This window comes from Larimichthys crocea, chromosome X, assembly GCF_000972845.2.
Source record: "Larimichthys crocea isolate SSNF chromosome X, L_crocea_2.0, whole genome shotgun sequence".
Lineage (NCBI taxonomy): Eukaryota > Metazoa > Chordata > Actinopteri > Sciaenidae > Larimichthys > Larimichthys crocea.
Genome location: NC_040020.1, coordinates 20,632,442 through 20,654,911, shown reverse-complemented (window position 1 = coordinate 20,654,911; position 22,470 = coordinate 20,632,442). Strand labels below are relative to the sequence as shown.

Sequence of the window (22,470 nt, the reverse complement as noted above, 5' to 3'; positions counted from 1 at the left end):
CACGTCCTCACCTGGCAATGTAAACAGATGCTATAGTTCATACTGGAGATGAGGAGTGGTGTCCTACTTTTATTTCTTACGTTTTTTTAGATCACCTTATATCTTTGTGTTTTAAACAAGACTAAGATAAATATTAACATTAGCGTGCTAACTTGCCCCTAGTGATACAAGCTCTGTTCTCTAAGAGCTCGTACAAAATGTATAGCAATTCATTGAGTGTTCGTTGAGCTATTTCAGTCTGAGCCAAAGTGATGGACTAACTAACTGATCCACTTACACAGAGTCATACCGCTAGCATGGCTAAAACTTTGTATTCAGGGACAAGAAAGAGGCCATCAAGTAACAGGTGACAAGAAGTTGAAAGAAATAGTTCAACTTCCATTTTCAGAGAGGCAGAAGATGCTACTACTCTCATGTCTGTACACTAAATATAAAGCCAGGAAATGTTTAGCTTAGCTCGGAAACATGGACAAAGAACCAGCCTGACGCTGTCCAAAATAACAAATTAATTCATACAAATATTCAAGTTAAAGAACAACAAATGACAAGTTAGATAAGTTAGATAATGAGCTTCAGAGGTGCTAGTAAATAGATTTGTTTTTACCTTAGGACAGAGCCAAGCCAAGCTAATTGTTTATGCTAAGCTAGGCTGGGTCTCCTGGCTATAGTGTCATATTTAGGATACAAAAATTAGAGAGGCATTAGAGAGGAAAATTCATTTCCTTGGCAGTAACAGAGCAAACTCACACAATGAGCATTGACAACCAAACACTTTTGTCAACTCACAAAGGCCAACCAGACCACAAATAGAAGGAAATACATGCAACACAACAGCCAAGTGAGCCTGTTTTTTTGGCCACAAACAATATACAGCTGAAATTACACAACCCCTAAATAACTCTGCATACACACATTTCAACAAATCCAATCTAAATCAGTAATTTAATTTGATTCTGATACCAAAATAAGTGGCTTGCACTGATTTATTCCTGTTTCTTTCATTCCAGATGTATCTATCATAACAAAACAGAAGGAGCGAGCATTTTTGGAGATAAGGCCCCCAGAGTCAAGCCCCCAGAGACAGACAAGATTCATGGTGTTACGTTATATCAATTCTTCCATGGAGGTTGTTTTTTTCTTTTGGAGAGATCGAGTGGATAAAGACGTGACATCTCTGCTGACATCTCATTAATTCATAAGCTGTCCTCCCGTGGCAGAGGCAAGACAGGAATAATGTTTCAGTTCAGAACTGCAGCAATTTCTCTTGTTAACACTGGGGTGACAAAGCAACACCATGTAATGAAAGTTTGGGGTGCTATGCTCAACAAATAAAACCAAGGACAATGTCTGCTGAAAGAGCATGTGTTCCTTCAAATATCAGTAAAATGGTGAACCCTTTGGACTATTGACAGGCTTGCTTATTCCTGCTACTGGAGCTGTTTAATGTTGAGCTCCAAGACTTGAAATAGGAAAAGGGATCTGACTCACAACAGATGCCTGGAAGTGGAGTGCCAACATCAAGCTTTCTCCTCGGAGGAGAGGCAGAAAGAAAGAAACAGACCGTTGTATTCTTCCTCTGCTCCTCTGCATTCTCCCATGGTGAACACTCCCAGAGACAGCAGGGAGTGGAACTTGTGGCATTTACTGATCAGCAGAAGCTTCCAGGAAGGATGCAGGGAGGATAATGAGGTTTCCTGGGCAGGCTCAGATCAACGTGGATGCAGACCACACCAGGAGGCTGTTCCACTGGTCAGGACCAAAAACTCTAAACTAAATGAAGAGCTGTCTAAACCTGTACAGTGAGGCTGTACTCCTGTTTTAGTCAGCTACTTCAAGCAACTATGGTGTTATTCCTCTCTCTATCTATAGTCTGAATATCACACGCTTGTCTCAGTGGGTATCACAAACCCACAACAGCAGCAAACCAGTCCGAGAAGAAAAAATATCAGAAAAAACCTCATAACAATTGCAACAAAGTCTACTAAACGCAAATGTAGCAGGCTAAATAAATTGTATTTTCACATGCTCATTCTAGAAACATATCGGTTCAACATGGCGGACTCTCTCAGGTAACAAAAAACTAGCAGTTCTTATTTTCGGATTATACACTAATGAATCCATATCGTATTCAATGGAGCAACATTATTATTCCTTAATGGTTTGTTTTTCTGAAGTCCAATAGTGACTTTTGTTTCAACTCTGTTTTGGTCTCCATCAACTCTTTAGGGAAGTGTATGGCTACCTGCTAAATGCTGCACTAGATTTCTTTCTTTGCCGTCTAGTTCTTTGAGTGTCCTGAGACAATACTGAAGAAAACTGTGACACACACACACATAAAAGTATAAAATAAGATAAGATAAGATATGATAATGATTTTTTGTACAGGACGTCTGTGTTGTCCGTCCGACCAATGTGGTTTATTGTTAAGGTGAACACGAAGGTATTTGTTCCCATCATCTCAGTATCCAATCGCTGCATGTTCTGATTCTCTGATATGGTTATAACATGATTTTATAAAAACAGATTTTCCTGATTTATAAACATCTAGGTGAGCTGTTATGAAAGGCTGCAGGAAGGAGAAACACTTGCTAGCTATTAGTATTAGCACTAAATAGTAATTAATTACCTAATTGAATTAGTCTTGTACTGTAGACAGTTACAGTAGTCACTAGATCTACAACTTTCTAATAATTTTCCTGTTAGTAAGAGAAGACTTTACTGTGAGGTGTCACTAGCTAAACTGCTCACTGGACTAAAATATTTGCTGTGGAGCTGCAACCATTGTTCCCCTCCCTTTAAGACTGCTATGCTGCGAGGTAATTAGCCTCAACTGTCCCATTAGGTTTCATTAATGCGGTCTCATCTGCTGTTGTTCAATAAGAGACAGTAAGACCCGGGTCTATGGCCTGACAGTAAGTCAGGTCATAAACTGCTTCATTGTGCCAGTCCTGCTAACTTTCTGCATGTTTATAATTTCTTTTACTCAGTACTGGAAATTCTGCTCTTATCTGCATATTTTCTTCTATGTTGATCTTGTTAGAGTGATGCCAACCTTAACAATCAATTTCTGGAAAACTGAAGAGCTGTGGAGGTGCTCAGAACATGTATGACCCAATCTCTAACACAGAATCTGAACTTGCTACGCTGAAATGCATCATCACTCACTGAATCGGTATCTTTTAGCAGTGGAGCTCCCCTCTCTAGTGTCTGAAGGCACTGTGAAAGCCAACTCTAATGTAATAACCAAGCTGCAACTTTTGTGTCTGTGAATTGAAGCCAATGTGGAAGTGACAAAAACAGCAGTTTCTCAGACAGCGACTTGAAGCTGGCTAGAGAACTAGTCAATGTCCATAAGGCCCCATATTAAAATGGTCTCTATAGCTAATTTACTCGTTCAAATTATATTAAGACTTATAGTTATGCATAACTAAGAGCGTGGCAGCTTTGATTGACATTCCAGGTGGCTTGTTTGAGCAACCAGGCTTCATTAAGCCCACCTCAGGTCTGCCCACGCTCTACGTCTCTGTCCATGTTTAAATACGATGTCCATTTTTTGTACTGTATATGGTACAACTCAGTGAGGCATATACGTGGCTTCTTCAGATCTGATTCTCATGGTCAGAATCAACAATGTGACACCATGAACAGTGATGCGCTCACTTACAGTTGTAAGTTGTATGTTGAACAAAGATTGATTGGCTTAGAAAAATGTGAATGATCTATTTAGACAGTGACTACAAATCTGACCTGAACAAAATGATCATTATCTGCAAAAAGATTCAGAATTTACACTTGTAGACAACTGCCCCAAGGCCCCAGAACCCGAGGTTCACCTCTTGTTGGTTGTTTTTGTTGTTGCACAGAAATGGAAATTTTGCCCAAAGGCCCCCTAACGGGGTAACCCCGGCTATGCTCATTCATGAATGTGTCTTTAATAAATGCATTAAACAATAACATTAAAAAACAATATTCAAAAAGAAAAAACTTAAAAGAGAACAAACTGAAAACAGAAAAGACGTGGAAAACAGTTTTCCACGTCTTCAATTAATTAATCAGTCAAAGGCACAGCAAAACAAAAATATTAAATTTATATTTAAAGGTTGTTAAATCTGCAGCATATTTTAGATTACCAGGAGACTAGTTCAGTCTGTGAGCAGTGTTGTAGCTTCACTGTGTTGGTTTCCCGGCCACCATTATAAAGTATCCTTGTTTGACACCAGAGCATTTATTTATTGCTTTGACTGAACTCAACAACTCGCATCGTATCGAACTGGTTGTGTTTTTACGTATTAACACTGTTCACATACTGCTGCATGGGCTTGTAGCTGTTTAATAACCCAAAAGCAAACTTTCTGAATGAATAATAAAAAGCGCTTTGAGATATCGGTATCTATGTGAGGTTGTCTGCATCCTAAACAACTTCGGACAATCCTGACAATTCCGGCCGTTCTTTGAGATGCGGAAGCCTTTTGAAGTGTGCGTTTGATCTGAGACCCTGCAGCGTTATAGCCCAACCCTCCACAGATGGATGTTCTCGCCTGCAGTGCTCAGGGCTCTCAGGTGTTTCCTTTGTGATGAGTTTTTCCCAGGTGATTCCAGGTTACCTCCTGGTCACTGTACCTCTCAGTAAGAGCGTGTTTTTCATGAATGGGTGTTTATTCCTCACTGCATTTTGAAATTTTGTTTTTTTTAAGCATACATAAATCAAACATACATGCATGAATGTAAAGTTTTAGTTCAAGAGAAGAGAAAAAAACACAACAGCATCAGCTCTGTATGAAATCCCATCATGCCTTTTCCGATCTGCTTTGATTTATTAATGTGCCTACCTTTAACCTACTGCCACTTACCCCTCGCTGAATCCTCAATGAAATATGTATGGCTGACGCACGACAACAGGATGTCAAAGAGGAAGCTGGGGGAACACTGGGGAAGGTGAAGGGGAGGAGTCTTCATCGACAAGAGTCCTGATCTCATTTGAAAGGTTGTCTCGGGTGAACTCCCCAGCGGAAATCAGAATCTATGAGGCAGACAAATGTGATCACATCAAAACAAGAACTAGATGAATGCTTTATTATAAATATATATTATAGGAATAATATAAATAACATATTTTAATAATGAAGGCAGGAATGTTACTCAATTAAGATTTAGTAAAGAAATTTTTATTGAGAAACTTAATAAATAAGTGTTTAGAGGGGCTCACACAAGTCTTTATAACAAAGTAGTATGTGTGCCTTCTTGTTTCTCTTAGTCTTGTGTATGTATGATGATATCACATTTATAAATTGTCTCTATTTATGAGTTGAAATTAATGGCTTTATTAATGGTTAACAAATCATTTGATTTATTCTTATTTATAGGCCATAAATATGAACAACTTTTGGGTTGCCAGCTGGGGAAGAATAACTCAGCCATCAAGGCTGCAGTTATAAATGTTAGCAAGCCATTAATAAATGCACATGGCTTCTCGCTTTTTAACAATGTTGTGTAACAAGTCATTAATAATACATCATGACTGTCTCATCTTCTAATTAGCAACAAAGTCTGTATTTCTACTAAGTCATTAATAAAGGGCTTTTTACAACAGTACATTAGTTTTACTGTTATAATGTCAATAGACTGGTAAAACAAGTGGTTTGAAGTGGGAACTTGTATACATACGGTACACACACCAATCAGAATTTAGCAACTTCGCAATCAGAATCTGACGACAGCTGGTGGGACGCTTGGTCACAGTCTAATGTTGTCAAATCAGTCCTGATTTTTCCAGTCCTGTGTTTAATCTGGCGGCCCCTGAGGACAAAAGTGGTAGTGTTTACTGTGCCTCCTGTCGTAATGATCTTGATATTTCTCGCTTGTGCATTCATTTTGAAAGCTTATTCTTCATACTGTTTTTCCTTTTTAAACACAGCGGTTTGCAGCTCGGACAGATGATGTATTAGCTATCTATTACAAGTTTGTAAGATTAAAAAGAGAAATATGACTTGTTCTGTAACTACACAGCAAAAATGGATTTGAAATTTCAGGGTTAAACATTTCAGAGTTGATTTCTACCGAAGCATATTGCTGCCATAACAGAAAAAAAATATCAGAATATAACCTTTTATTCATCTGATTAACCGGCTTTATCGAGGCGCTCGTTCACTCTCTCTGACTGTCTGTGTGTCTCTCAAAATATTGGACACAAATCAGATTAAATCTTTGTGTCACTGTTTTGTAGCGTAAATTGTGAGACAGACAGATTTAGAAGCTGGTGCATGAAATAACCAAAGTAAGAACACAACAGGTAGAGTACCAGAGTGAAAAGTGTCACGTTATAACGTGATCAGCAAATAGGGCTCCACGAGCCCGAGGTCATGCTGCGGCCTCCAGTCAGATGCTGGGATTGGACAAACCTCCACAGTCAGCATGAAATGTCAATGACAGTATAAATATGTCAATGAAAGGTGGATTCAAAGAATAAACTCTTATAGTCTACCTGTTGTGACAATGTTGTTGTTATCAATAAAGCACAGTAAACTTGGACAAGCAATATTTTACAGTTACAAATGTAAGAAAGAAAGAGTAACATTTAAACATCACAGGTGCTTGGGGGAGTAAAACATGGAATTACAAAGAAAATAAAAGACAGACAGAGCAGTGGTGAAGTGGTAGGTACCTTTAGTTTCCAGAAACTGGTGCCAAACTTGTATTCTCTATGGAAATACATGTAAGTCTTGCGTCCGAGATTGAGCAGGTTGTCAATCACTGGACCCTGAGTTTCCACTATGAACTTCATCTGAGAATATACACAATGTTTAGTCACACTGAGAGTCCAGGTTGAAGATTTTAAGTGAGTTTAACTGATTCGTTTCTATTTTAATTTTCATGAACAGCTGAGCAATAGTTTCTGTTCAAGGATTGTTAAAATGAATGATAAGCAAGTGGCACGAAATCTGTAAAAAGACTGCAGATTGGAAGAAATATAAGTAGATAACATACTAAAGCCAAGACAATTTTATGTATGTAGTCCGGTATCATAGTATAAATTTGCCTCAAGGGGTTTACATTATGTAGAGCATACAACACAATCTATGCAACCCTCAATATGAATTATTCACTATACACACACACAAGTAAATCAGATGGCACTGGTTATTTCAGTAAAACATGAAACCAAATTGTGAAATTGAAATATAGAGTAAACTTCAAGTAGTACTTGCCATATCATATTCATTGAAGTAGAGTATACTGTCTAAAGAAGCAGTCATGCAGCCAAGTGATTACATGTCAATGGCCTCTGTAAATGGAAGCAACAGCAACAGTGGGGACTTTTAGCTTTTTTTTTCTAGGGCAGACAGGGCAGGCAGCGACATACTTTGACACGTCATGCTTGGCATTAGCCCACCAGAACCGCTCCAACACTCTGAAGAGGGTTTGGCGGGTGCCAGGATGACATGCTTTCATGAGCCCACTTAATAACCTCCCGCCGGAGGGAAGGGGGAACAAACAACCTGTTCATGGGGGTCTCAGGGGGTGCTGGAATTGCCCTGAGAGCCTCTATACCACTGCCTTATACACTCCAGGTGAAGGCTCCCACGCTGCAGGTTTTAGGGAGGATGGGTTCTGGATCTGAGGAGTCTGACTCGGGTGCGATGAATACGTGACATGGTGTCAGGCTTTGTGTTCTTGCTTCCTGGACAATATGACAGAGTGAAATTAAACCGAGAAAAGAAAAGTCCCCACCTGGCTTGGCGGGCAAGTGAAGTGAACACAGAGACAAGACTATCAAAATAAAACAGGAAACTGACAAAGACTATCAAAATAAAACAGGAAACTGACACATGACAGACCCTGACAACTGTGAGACTTCAGTCTGTGTGCCATACATAGTTTGATATGATTTTGAGGGGGATCGAACCCAGTGCCAGGCATCATGATGATTGATTGATGATTAACTATATATCACGGATAGTCTTGTTTGCTCATGAAAATCATAGATCAGAGGAGTCAGTATTAAATGGAAACTATTTCATAACCAGTTAAAAACTCCTTGTAGTAACTTTATCTATGATTGATGTTATAGAAAAATACCTACTGAAGACACATTTTCAAGGCTTTGGTCTCATATAACTGATGAAAACTGAATTAGTAAATGTTTCAATAACCCATAATAAAGCAGTTACTTTTAACCTATAAACTATTCATGAAGAGTGGTAGCACTGAAACTTCCATAATGACAATTACATAGATGTGTACAGTTTAAAAGATTTATTGACACAGCTTTTGGTTTCTCCAAATGTTCCTCAGCACACTGTGTTCTGTACTTTCAGACTTTATATGCCCATCACTCTCCCCCTCCAGTCTTCTCTCTCATATTCCCTCCTCCTCCTTCATCATCTTTATTTCTCTCACTGTGAACCCAACTAAGCAGGCATACGCTCTTTTTTATTTTCCCCTCCCGCATGTTCACCCTCCCATACTCCCACATTTCTCTCTCTCTCTGTCTGTCTCTGGGGAGCCAGTTAGAGCCCATATTTCACAGAAACGAGCCATCCACCAGAGGAGGCCAGTGATTTCCATAACGGAAAGGAGGGGGGCTCACAGTGGTCTGATGTATTGAGAAAACCCATAAGAGTAAAGGGTGTGGATGAGAAGATCACAGAGGGGATGAAAAGTAAAAACACAGGAGACAAGACAAATTGGGTACCTGGAGACAAGCAGGTCAAAAGGTCCGAAGATAGGTCCTGGACTTGTCTTTTACAGCCCCAGACTCCAAAGGGGCTTGTGGGGTGTGGGATGAACTGTAAATGGGATGATGTAACTTCCCTGAGGGGGGCGTAAGTATAGAGAGTAATCACGTATTCAAGGTCAGCAGTATGAGCGCTATAAAGTGTCCTTGAGTGAGTTTGCAGTCTCATCCTGATTAACACCGCGCCTCTGCCTTGACTTGAGAAGACTCTAATGGTTGGGCTCGTCCTGAGATCCGGGTCCTGAGGAGGAGGATAGGGATACAGTGTCATGCGGGAAGAGGTAACGAGGAAGAGGGTGTGAGGAGAGGTCTGTAAATAAAGCAGATAGAGAGCGACAGATGAGGTGAACAGGAAAGAGGCTGGAAAAGGGAGAAGGGGGGAAAAGCAATGAGACGACGTGAAAGAGAAAGACAGATCAAATGGAGTAAAGTGAGGCAGACAAAAGACACAGGGAGAGAAAGTAACCAGAGATGGGAGAGGTTATGAGAAGCAGTGAAACAGAGTAGATGCTGCCACTGGGCGCACATACATATTCCATCTCTAAAGCTGCCTTTCTTAGGAAACACCAATACACTCCCCCCTCTCTCTCCTCTTCCCTTTATTTCTCCCTCTCACTCTCTCTCCCTCCTTTCCTTCACTGCCTCTTTCCTCCTCTCTCTCTCTCTCTCTCTCTCTCTCTCTCTGTGTGTGCCAGAGCACCGCAATAGCAGTATGAATAATTGAACGAGCCTGAATCGGGACTGAGAATTTCTGTTGCGGTTGTGTCTGCTGGTGCGGCAGGCAGGCAGAGCAGTCATGACAGAAACAAAATAAAAAACCAAAAAAAAAAACCCCACACAAACACACAAACACAATCTCTGACTTTCCTGTGTGCTTCAGTATAAATGTGAGAATACACTCGAAGACACATAGACACACACTATTTCTCATACACACACACGCGGCTAGAGTTCGCACTCAGTAGCCCGTGTTGCCGTCTCACTGTGGGGATTTAAGGAAGAGAAGAATATTCAGCTACAGATGTACTGGAGCCTTTCTCAGCCTTGTATGACATTGAGCCGATGTTCAGAGTCAGAGTCTGAGAGGAAGCGAGAACAGGCGATGTTTGATATGAATATTGCTGAGCAGATTTCCACTGAAGGGAAATCTATTCAGGATGGGATCAATCAGTTTTCCCAGAGGAGGAGGAGAAGAAAAAAAGCACACGTAAAGGACAAAAGTTAGAAATGTACTGCAGTGTCTGTCTGTGTGTGTGTGTAAGCATACAGTCTGTGTGTGTTTATGTGGACACAAAACAGACTGAGTACCTGCTTAAGTGCCTGTAAGATGTGGAACAGAAGGGAAGTGTGTCTGTGTGTGTGTATTAGAGGGCGGGAGGCTGCATCCACAGCGTGTTCTCAGGTCGGGGAACAGCTACATCTACAGCATGTGTGTATGTGTGTGTATCTGTGTGTGTGTGTGTGTGTGTGTGTGTGTGCACGTATAAATTTGTGTATATATGCTCCAGTTCCAGCTTAATTGGCCCAAATCTGCCATTCAGCAAGGCCGCTTCCTCGCCCCTCCATGTGGCCTCCTGGGAGAAGAGGAACATAAGTGACACATTAAACTAGCACTCTCTCTCTCTCTCTCTCTCTCTCTCCCTCTCTCTCTCTCACACGCACACACACACACACACACACACACCTGCCCACTTGCCTTGCCTTCATCTGGGACCAATGCCAACGGATGTGCAAAGTAATGAGGTCAGCTGTGAACTGTTTAATGCATATTCACAGGTATACTGTACACACAAACAGACACACTCTTTCATGACATAACATTTTACCTGCGCACATTTAAAACTGACTGCTTGACAAATTTTACCTGATGAAGTTGAGAAACTTTAAGAAAGAGAGAGTTCAAGTGGTCGACAGTGAGCAGGATTCCTGGATTTCTTCAGTCATTGTTTTTGATCCTACACACGTGTCAAAAAGACATTCTGGTGTCACTCCCCGTCAGCATGCAAAGATTTACTAATTAGCTCTGAGGTTGATAAATGTCATTACTTCTGAAGGCTAAAACACTGGAAAAAATTAGACATTTGACCTGATGATGGCAGGCAAGGCAGGTCGTAGCAGTTCATCATGATGGTAAAATGAATGTCTGGGGGCAGTTGGTAGCGTAGTGGGTTAAGCAGCCGCCCCATGTGTGGAGGCTACAGTCCTCGCTGCAGCTGGCCCCAGTTCAAATACCGCATCGGACGGCTAATTTACTGTGTGTCATTCCTCCTGTCTATCTTCAGCTGTCCTATCATTAAAGGCATAAAAAGGCCAAATAATAATAATACTCTTAAAAAAAAAATTAAAATGTCTGAACCAAATTTTATGGTCATTTATCCACAGTTGTTGAAGTATTACACTAAAAAACAAAAATCTCAACCTCATGGTGGTGCTAGAGGGAATGTCAGAAGATCATCAAAGTCATGGGTTTCATCCTCTGGCAACCATTAATGTCTGCACCAAATTTTGTGCCAATCTATCTTGTAGATTTCAAGATATTTCACTGGATAACTGAAAACTTTAACCTGCTGATGAAAAGTCAGGAGTTCAGCAAAGGGCTAACGATTTATCCTCTGGGCACTGTGAATATCTGTAGATGAAAGGTCCACCAGAGTCAGCAGGATTCACCCTCTGGGAATTATGAATGTCTGTACAAGATTTCATGGCAATCCATCTAGCAATTTCCAAGACAATTCAGTCTGGACCAAAGTGGTAAGCCAACCGAGTGACCAACTGATCGTTATTACCAAAGCATATGGCTATACCCAGTTTTTCTTTTTTTAATTTAAATTTTATTTAAAAGTGTTGCTTATAATGTTAGTGTCTGCCATTGAATTCTGCATAATTGCATTGTAAGATTATTCTCCTAAATCTCAGTATTTTGAAACAGACTGTCTTTGATTGTGAAACCCCCAATTATCTGTCTGGATGTGTCTCACAGTTTGGATTTAAGACTAAATATTTTAGCATGTTTCTCTCACAACTGTGAATTGATGTCTGGGGATAACCCAGAATTACAGTGTGTAGAGGAGTGGGGAAAATCCATGCAGCAGATAGAGAGATATCCTAATTTATACCAAATCTCCTGGCTCCTACATTTCCCATGATGATGGCTTCTCTTAATTAGACCCCGCCCTGAAGAATCAACAGCCGTCTTTCAAACTCCATGCTCCATGAATCTGTTGTGAATTTGATCAACTGTTTATTTTCTGTACATTTATGTAAATTCAATTTAGGCATTTTAACTGAACAGAAGGTGCTGCATTAAACTGTACAGCAACAACACAGATGTTATTCTAAATTGGACATGTGTTGTATTTAAATGGTAAGTAGGGCCAACAGTTTGGGAGATGAAAGCAAAATCCTGCTACTGAATGAGCTTGTAAGCTAAATCAAAATAGCAAGGACCGAAAGAGGTAGCCAGTTCACCAGTGCAGCTATAATGATAATGAATGCCCACATGGTAATAAGGAACACATTGCATTCATTAGCAGTGAGGACTGTTTGCTTCACGATTCATCTGTGCATAAAGCCTTACTGGCAAGGATATTGTTTTGAGTGTTGCTACTGCAGCAAAAACATTACATAATATAACATATAAATAAGTTGGAATTACATAAGCAAGCACAGAGAAGCAGCAACTTTTTCTTGGATCAGTGGCGAGGGACTGAGAGCTGGCGGATGATGGAGGGAAACAGACAGATAGAAGTGAATCAAAGCGATGATTCAGCAGCTGAGTGAAAGCCAAGAAGAAGCCATGTGGTTGCGAAACTCACAATGACAAGGCAAAGAGAGAAGAGAGTCCAAATGCAACCCGGAGGAAAGGTTCCTTTAGGTTTTTCTTGAATAGATGAGCTTCATGCCGACATACTGGGAACATGAGAAGAGAGAATATATAGAGAAGATGAGACACAGAGATGAGGGAAGTAAAAGGAGAGAGCAGTGTTAAAGAAGGAGGATATACAACGAGACATTCCATACTGAGGTCTTTCTAACAACCTACAGAGAATTGATCTTACCAGAAAGTACTGCCTGTGTAGCCAAAGCCGGATATAACTTCTTCTTCTGAGCTACTGAGCTCCATTGTTCCAAAAACTATTAATGACACATCAGTGAGTCACACTGTCAGAGTGGGTGCTCATTATGAACATAAAGGAACCCATATATAACATGGGCACTGAGTTCATCCTAATCCTGTCCTACTGCCATAAATACTAGCAAATCAAATGTATATTAATCCACTGCAGAAAATAGTCCACAGTGATTTTCCACAATTAGCTTCTGTTAAGTCATGTTTGCTAGAAACTGTTGTTTGACTGTTTGTTTGCCTGACTTTGAATACTCCCAGCGTCAAGAACTAAGAAGTGTGTTTGAGGGCTCAGTACAACAGGCAAGCAAGAGAAGTTCAAAAGTATTGAGAGCCCGACTTTTATTCTTGGTATACTATATGTTTTAAGCATTCTTCTCTAGAGTATAAAATATGGACATTGTATCCATGATGTCACTCAGGTTTCTGAAGCACAAAATATGTGGCTCTGGTTATTGCCATCTTAGCAGTCCTGCCTCTGTCACCCCCCATCTCATATTATATTTATATTATATATATTTTTTTAATATTAATGTTACATCGCAATTTTGCCAAAAACAAGAGTCAGCTTCTTACCCACAGCAATGTACTGTGTAAAAAATGAATGAGCCCTAGCAGGATGACAAAAATGATTTAAAAGTATTTTTAATGCATGCATGAATTTCAGATTAAAATCAAAGGGAATAAAGTAATAAAAACGAGAAAAAACTTCCAGTCATCTTGCAACTGTCCTTCAGGAAAAGAAGTGTTTTGATGCTCTGCAGCAGAATATGACCTCATGGAACAAAGACAGCTCCATGGGGGGTGAAGGCCAACCAATTCTCTGTTGGTTTCTCCCTGATCCACTTACCAATTACTGCACTGATGTCCCACAGAAAGACAACTTGAGCCCTATGCACACTACAAAAATCCCATGCCTCCCTCTAAACACACACAGGTAGTTCACAGATTCATTAAAAATCTTTTTTCTGGACTTCTCTCGTGTGCACATCTCCCCTAAGGGACCTCAGAGAATCTCTTCTCATCTTTACTCCACTTAAATGGGCCTAAAACTGACCCTCATGTCGATGAGCAAGCAAAGGAGTCTCCTTATGAAGGTATTCACCACCATTCAACACACATTTTGTCACGTACTGTCTTGGCAATGAAGATAGTTATTGCAGCGCACTCTTTGATGGGTAAGAAATAAGTAGTCTTGGCAAAAACCTAAAATGCATGATCACAGAGAAGGAGAGACAGTATTAAGTCCGCATTGTGTAACTTTTCTACCATGAAATAACAGGTATAAAATGATTCTGATGTTACATACTGACATATAATCAGGTGAATGGTGTCTGACTCTGCACCTGTACGTCTATTTCTGCACTACCACTAACTGTTTCACTGATTTTGATGAAACTGGATCATATTTTATGGAGAAAATGTTTTCTGGTTTTCTGATGTCCTCCGGCTGCCTCGCATTAACTCTCTGTGATTTACAGAGTTTCCTGATAGACAGTAAAGCACTGTAAACTATAGCTTCTGTTAGCTAATGTTAGCCCAGTTTGTTAGCTGGGCTGCCCAGACTGTGGGTTCAGAGCACCGGGGGAGTGTTTGTGTTTGTACCACGGGGGTTTTGTACCACCAGGAGGTGGTACATAAGAGGTTTTAATACCCAGGCATGGGAGATGCTGATAGATCTAGCTGACGTAATTGGGCTTAGCAGCCTCTGAGGACATAACGACAAAGTTGAAAAGACTGAAGAAGACTTGACAGAGGAAGATAAGAGAAATCAGTGGCAAGCATTTTCCACAATTGACGTTTTTACCTGTCAACACAGGTGAAATTATTAATATTAATTACCTGCTGTCTGGCTTGCTGAGGATTTCTGTGTGGAGTTTGCATGTTTTCTCCATGCATGAGTCTCTCTGGGCGCTATGACTTCCTTCCACAGTCTATGTAGGTCAGTTTAATTGGCACAAATGCCCGTAGGTGTGAATGTGAAAGTGAATGTTTCTGTCTCTATCTGTCAGCCCTGTGATGGACTGGCAACCTACCCAGGGTGTACCGCACCTTTTACCTGCTGTCAGCTGGGATTAGCCCGAGCCCCCCACCTGTGACCCTCCAATGGATAAGCAGGTATAGCTAAGGGATGGATGGACGAATGTGTTCTATTTCAGTAAGTTCTAGGACCCTGGTTTCTGCATATGCTGCACTCATTACTTAGCTAACTGCTATGACATGTCAAAATGTCTGACCTGAAAAAGGTCTGTTGAGTCAGGGATTAGTCAGAAACTGTCGTCACAAGAAAAACAACAGTTGCCTAAAATTACCTTTCTATACCTGATGAGCCCCTAAAGCAGTTGTATGAATTATGACCATTGTCTGTCAGAAACAGAGATGTAGTTCGAAGTAGTGGGTTATTACTATCATAAAAGGTCAAATGGAGGAGGTTAGGGTGGATGGTTGGGTGTCACAACTTGAATACCATCTGTCTTCATTTGATCATGTTTTCTAACCTTCAAATTTTTGTTTAAACCTAACCGAAGCTTGTGTTGGATTTAGTGGCATCTAGCAGTTGTTGTGGAGAAACTGCTTAAGTCAAAGGTCAATGGTGAGGTCAGGAAGGAAGAAAGTGTTCAGGAGCCTCTGATGTCTTATGCTGTATTATTTATTGACGCTTGATCAAGGAGAATTAGAGACACTCTCATAGTATGTCTTTGGTGCTTGAGTCAATCTCACATTCTGCCGAACTTGTGCTGGTAGATCCACTCTAAACCCAAAGATAACACCACAAATACTAACGCCCAGAATTAGTCAAAGAGAATGTTTTTACCCATGGAGGTGTTATTGTCAACACATTCTAGTCTGGAGACACAGATGTCTGTTTACGCAGATTGGAACGTCAATGGCCAGCTCTCTATTATGTCTAAGAAGGCAGCATCAGGCCTCTTTGACCCTGGCCACCACAGTGTTGAGACATGGTGCCACCTAGTCAAAGAAAAACAACTAATACTGCTGAGGACCTCAAGGTCCACACGTAAACTTCGTGCTACCTGAGGATAGAAAATTCTATAACAGCAGTGTAGTTGGTGATAGTTGCAATCCTTCACCTCAGCCTCTGTTTCCCAGCATTAAAAAACTACAATGGCCACAAAACATGCAAAAAATCTCCTATGTAAAGCAGAGAAGTGTTTAGTTGCCCATTCTGAGCTACTGAAACAACAGTTTCTGTTCAACATGGTGAACTCTGTAAAAGAGGACATGCGGCATCTGTAGACATAAAAAGATCATTCTGAGGTAACAAAAACATAATGATTATTTTCAGGTAAAAAAAAAATTAAAACATAGTAATGAATATTATATTCTATTTCTGCCATATTCTGTTAATAGATTTATTAAATCTGTAGAGCTACTTTATTAAATATTTTTAACAATACATCAAATAACTATGTGTATATGAAAGGTGTAGTAGTGATGAGTCCAGCTGAAGTGTCCTTGGGCAAGATACTTAACCTCAAATCGGTGTGTCAGTGGGTGAACTTAGTATTATTGTGAGTGTTTATATGTATCTGATTATGAGCACTAACATGCCATTCATCATTGTATGAATGGGTGAATGTGACAAGTGTTGTGTAAGTACTTTGAGTGGTTGATGGCCCTGAAGATCGTGGTATGGATGCAAGTTTACACAGCAGGCAGTAGAGCCCTGATACGTCCTTCACCAAACAAAAGACAACACACTAATAGTTAGAACAAGAAAGAACATATTTCCATCAGGAAACAGAGCTGAAAGCAGAGGGCCAGCAACAGAACTGGATGCAAATGTTGGTAGTGGCAGATCTGTGATGTGATTTGGGACTTTGGAAGAACTAACCAATGCAACCCCATCACCAGACAAGAATACTGATATTTGACAAAAGCCTTGGAACAGGTTCAATGTTGTTGTAAAGATTCTTGCACATACAATACCTGCATGTGGCCACTATCAGGGAAGGCAATTAACAACACTTGATTAAGGCAAAAATCATTAAACAGTGAACAAGTTCGATTCTGGTTTACTGCATGCCCATCTATCACCCCCAAACCCCACAGCTTCTACATCACTGAAGGGCATACCTTATCAATCTGATGTAAATCAGATGTAAATTATTGTCCAGAATTCATCCAATACGGACATAATTCAAAGAGATACAACTAAACAAATCATAGCATCCTTCTTGATGCAGGTGCCAGATCAGAAAACATTCATGTGGGTTATTTTGGTTGATTTGTTTGGAGGACGTCTTGTTCTGATCATGATTAATGAAGAGAACATTTCAATATATTTCCAACACAATGTCTGCCAATTTTTGGATATCACTCTGTGAAACACAGTGTAGCCTCAAATTACACTCAAATAAGTGGTAACCAACAGGGTGTCAGCTTTACAGGGGTAAAGGAGGAGAATACCAGGAGACAGGCAAGTAGAGGACAGAGTCAAACAGATGCTAAACAGAATTCTCTTCAAGAACTCCTGCATGTTACCTCGTGGGTTTTCTCAACCACTGCAGGCTCACACAGTAATAGACATGAACACGTATATTCACCTGTACATGAGCACACAGTGTCCCTAATGCATCAAAGAGTGTTATCTTCAGTCAGGAAGGTATGAAAAGGAGAAGGTGGGTTCTCTCTGTTCATCTTCTGTGTTACTCTATATGATGTGTGATTTGTGTCTTCACCCCTTTAATTTTCATCCAGCTGAAAACCACCAAGAGGTCAGGTACACTGCAGCCTTTCCAAAGGTGGGAGACACAGATAGACATGAAGTTGGTATTTCATGTCTGTAGAGACTTTTAGCTCAAGAATAGCATTGGACCATGCAAAACATTGTTTGCTGGTTAAACTAAGTAGTGAAATATCAGTTGGAGGAAACCCCTGGGATAAAAGAGACTGAAAACACTTTGTCTCTTCATTGTCTTGGAAGTCCTCCATCGTTTTGGACCACAGAAAAGGAAATCTGTAGCCTCAGTCCCTGTGAGTCTGTGCAGTTGAACATCTGTGACAGTTTGTCTGCTTACATACTCACCAACATGTTGAGGATGCCGTTTGTGTTTCCTGTAAAACTGATCAAACCAAGCAGCAAACACAGAATGGAAAATCTGGATGTTTACCATTGTGTTAAATAAAACTAGAGACCTAAAATTTAGAGACTGGAGTCAGATATCGGTCTCAAAAATTAGGACTTAGGACTTGATTAGATCTTGACTACTCTGAGCCTTGACTCCCAAAAGAGTCAAGGCTCAGAGCAGAAAAAGAGTTTTGATCTGGTAAAATTCTGGAACAAGGTCAGTCTGACCTGCATAGCCACACAACTTGAATATAAAATTATGAGGCCTTCTGTGCTGAAAGGGTTTGGTTTCAGTTTTATATAAAAGGTCCATAAGGAAAAGGAAAGGAAAAGCCATCATTCAGAGGTTTAAAAGACATATAGTACATATCAACATTCAGTTTGCTTATAAAGAAGAACGAGTGTTAAGTGACCTGACTTAAATTTGTGTCCAATTACTTAGACTTGGTTCAATTTAGTGACAATTTAATTTGGATTTGACTTGCTAGCTTGGCTTGAATGACTTAAAGCTGGACTTGAACTTTTTTTTTTTAATGATTTGAGACTTGATTTGAACTCCTGTTGATTGAAATGAGATTTCACTCATCTTGAACTTTGTTCATCAACGTGAGACATGGGACACCCTGTGCAGCCTTATCTTCAACTTTTGTAGTATAGAAGTAATATCCACCCTAAAACACTCATCACTGTACATTACTGTTTGTGATGCTTGTTACCTAAAATAACATATGTTGTTTTAGTGTTGTGCAGTTGTAGAGAGTCAGACCAATATCTTCATGCAAAGCAGAGTTAGCTAACATATAAGCTATATAACCATTGTAGGTTTTCTAGTAGATATCAAGTTGTTCTGTAAGAAATCACAGGCTGATGCAGAAATAGATGAAACACGTTAATACTCAAAGGAAGTGAACTGCAGTACTGATTAAAAATACCTTGTGTAATTCATGTGCTTTTTCTTTAAGCTCTCCACTGCATCTCCACATTGTTGAAGACATTCCTTAGACTGCTGCAGATGCCTCTGCAAACCCATCGACTCCAATCAAAAGGGAACTGAACATTTTTCTCTTGGCCTTTCTGTCCTTTGTTTAGCTTTGCTGCAGAAACATCTCAAGGGCAGTTACGCTTTTGGGTGTCTTCTCATTTTTCCTGGTCAGAGTTTCAAGAGTTCAGAAAACGTCTTAAACATTTCTTTGAGTCTTGTTCCTTGCTTTTATAGGCATTTTTCACTCATGACGTAGAGTATGATACAGAGGGGAGATGTCTCTGCTTCCCATGTTGACAATAATAGTCATTGCTGCATTGATTTCTACAATTTCTCTACTTTGTTTTCTTTCTTGCTCTACTCTCTCTTTGCACAGGCCTTGAGGGACTTCATTGACTCTTAGAACATGAATGAAGAATTTTGTTTTTATTTGAGAAAGCACATTGTATTTTGTTTCCAGCTCTTATGTTTTGCTATGATTCCTTCTGTGTAGATGTAGCAATAATTTAGTAAGTAAAAGTTGTCTTCCCTCAAGATTTTGAATGATTTTGCATTGTTGAATTCATGAATGTTTTATCTATTCACAAAAATCTAATTTATGTTGAACTCCATGAGCCAGAAAGTAAAACAAAACAAAAAAAGTTGTATCAAGTATTAAATAGCTCTGAATCCTTTTTACAGCAAGTTAGAGATCAAGGCCAGAGCCTTGTAAAACACAACAGTGGAAATTCAGCCACAAAAGGCAACAAAAAAATCATATTTTTCAATACTAAAAAGAGGGGTAGGGAAGGGGGAGGAGACGTGACAATTTCAAAACTGAGAAAAGTTTGAATATCATTTGAATAAAGGAGGTTATAGTTGATGGTAAGCCAACTTTTCAACAAAAAGAATGGAGACTGAAAGGCTGCTGAACAGTGGCAGAGCTGTCAGTGAAGGACCACAGGATCGCTGCCCTCTGTCAGAGTCTTCATGCTCTAAATAACGAAAAAGCAAAGATATCCACCAAAGTTTCAACTGCTCAGGGCCTCTGAAACCTGAAGAGTGAAAGGGGAGATGGAAAAGAAGATGGAGGGATTGCAGATGGGAAAACTGTGGAGCAAAAAGAGAACAGAGAGGAAGAGGAAGCTGAGGCAGCTTTCTCTGAGTGTCAGTTTGTTATAGACCAGTGAGGAAGTTAATTAGAACAGAGATCCAGCCGAAAGGTCTACTGAACAGGTAATCTATCACAATGTAAATTTCAGTGGCATTAATACTCCTTAGTCATTAGTTGTAACTTGTGTGAATAGGTAGAAAGTTTTATGTCAAAAACAGAGTATGCCAAGAAAGTGAGTGTTTGACAATACAACTTTTACAGATACATTATGGTAACTTCCTGCTATGGGATGATACAAACGTTGTAAAATTGTGAAAAAATAAAAGTTTGGCTTTGTCAGATGAACACATTGCTAGTAAAATCTGCAACTGTTTGAGCATGTCCAGCTGAATACTTACAGCAGAAACCTAGTGTTTAAAAAAAACTCTGTCAGAAATCAAGCATGCATTGTAATGAAACATTAAGAATTTGGAGTGGTAACTCAGCCACTGTTATAAGCAATAGTATTTCTATGTACACATGCTTGATTAAGGTGGAACAAATTGAATGATTAAATGATGATGTCTGTGAGGTAACATCATGACGAAAACATCAGATATATGTGCTGACTGCTGATCAAGACTGTAACCTACCTCAAATGAATACATGAAAGAAAGTATGCCATTATGTCATAGATCACAATATTCACATAACAGTAGCAGATGAAAAGGCACATAAATAGAATTTCCTTCCAAAAAAGCTTGTTCGAAGGCCAGTTAAAACTTAATAATTCCATTTTAGTAGAGAGGAATATAGAGTACTCAAATGTTTTTCACTGTTGCTGTAACAAAACATTTAATCCCTGTTCATGTCCATGAACAAACTGGGGTATTTTAGCACAGTACGAGTATGAAGAGTCCAGCATGCGAAAACCTGCATCCATACTGTGTCTATAGTATTTTTCCTACACTGCGTACATCGCTCTGACGTGGGACGAGTGTCCACCAGCTTATCCTCTGACCCCTCCTGCTGATCAATACTGCCCCACCTGACCGCTTCTATTCCTGGCCTCCATCCCTGCAGAGTCAGCCCCCTTCCCCCCTGCCCTTTGTTTCCGCTCGCCTCGCCTGGACCGGCCTGGCACAGCGACGTCCACTGCCAACTCTGACTCATTTGGAGATGCTCAGTGACGACACATTATACGCAACATAACCCATGACTCTGCATATGTGTGTGTTACATTGTTTGCTCAGTTCTGTATAATTAAACATAAAACATTATTCACACAGCCCGCAGATATTAACAGATGACCAACGATGTGAAGCAGATCAGGGACATATGATTTATTTACAAGGCTCCCAGTGTAAAAAGCTGAATGACCCAAAAATGTAATGAGAACAGTGTATAAAAAGAGCCTCTGACCCATATCCAGTTTAAATATGGAGTGAGTGCATAAAAAGATACAGTTAATCTGATGGTGTTTTGGCCCAGACTAAAACAGCTGCGCTTTTAAAAGCACATGAAAGTTACAGAACACACTCACTCTGTTTCTAACACACACACACACACACACACACACACACACACACACACAGATAAAGTCTTCTGTAGTCGCTGGTGTTCAGAGTTCCTGAGATCCTTCGCTGCATCATTTACAACCTGAAACAAGAGAAGAAGAGACAAAGAACAAACCTTTTTAAGCAAACATAATACAAAACCTATTTCACTGCGTCTACAGTATTCAAAGACAAATAAAGAACCACGCTGGAAAATGTCTCAGAGTAACTGATGGTCACCTGACAATGGCAGTTATTTAGCATTCAGCAGTTGCTCTCAGCTCAGGTTGCGGTTCAAAAACATCAGAGATGCACAAAGTCCAGCCTGGGTCCATATTTATCTCAGAGTCACTGTGAGAGTCACGCTGACTAAAGCACTCCTACCTCAGAGTAGGACTTGAGAGTTATTCACAAAGCATCATACACCTGCTTTCAGCAAGAAGATGGTCTGAACAGCGGTAACTTTTGAAGTGTGGAGATAATGCCACTTGTATTCAGATGATATTTGTGTGCAGATTATACAAACCAATGTTTCCAAAAAAGCTGGCATGCTGTGTAAAATATAAATAGAGACAAGATGAGCTGATACATGGAAACATGGAAACCCCACATTTAGGGGACTTAATAAGACAACTTATCAAATGTTGAAACTAAGAATTTGTATTGTTTTTGGTAAATGCTATGCCCATTTTGAATTTCATGGCAGCAACACATTTGGAAAAGTTAGGACAAGATCATGTTTCCCACTCTGTTCATCACCTCTTCTTTTAACAACACTCTGAGGAGACCAATAGCATTATCTTAAAAGTCAAATGTTTTCTCATTCTTGATGTAGGATTTCAGCTCTGTTCATCTTCTGTGAACGTCTACTTTTTAAGATAAGATACGTGCCAGCATGTTTTGCTCCA

The 22,470-nt window shown here is 40.0% G+C and overlaps 2 protein-coding genes across 2 annotated transcripts in view; both read right to left on the bottom strand.

Moving 5' to 3' along the window:
• The window catches only part of rptor (regulatory associated protein of MTOR, complex 1), a 199,637-nt gene extending 194,770 nt beyond the window's left edge, over window positions 1-4,867 (bottom strand). Inside the window, exon 1 of the mRNA XM_027283102.1 lies at window positions 4,851-4,867. The gene's annotated coding sequence lies outside the window, so the exon portion shown is untranslated. The remainder of the gene's footprint in view (window positions 1-4,850) is intronic.
• Window positions 4,868-21,334: 16,467 nt separating this feature from the next.
• LOC104921546 (endonuclease V) overlaps window positions 21,335-22,470 on the bottom strand; it is a 66,119-nt gene continuing 64,983 nt past the window's right edge. The window contains exon 9 of the mRNA XM_027283115.1: window positions 21,335-21,665. Coding sequence (XP_027138916.1) covers window positions 21,546-21,665 — 120 coding nt within the window. The 3' untranslated portion in view covers window positions 21,335-21,545. The remainder of the gene's footprint in view (window positions 21,666-22,470) is intronic.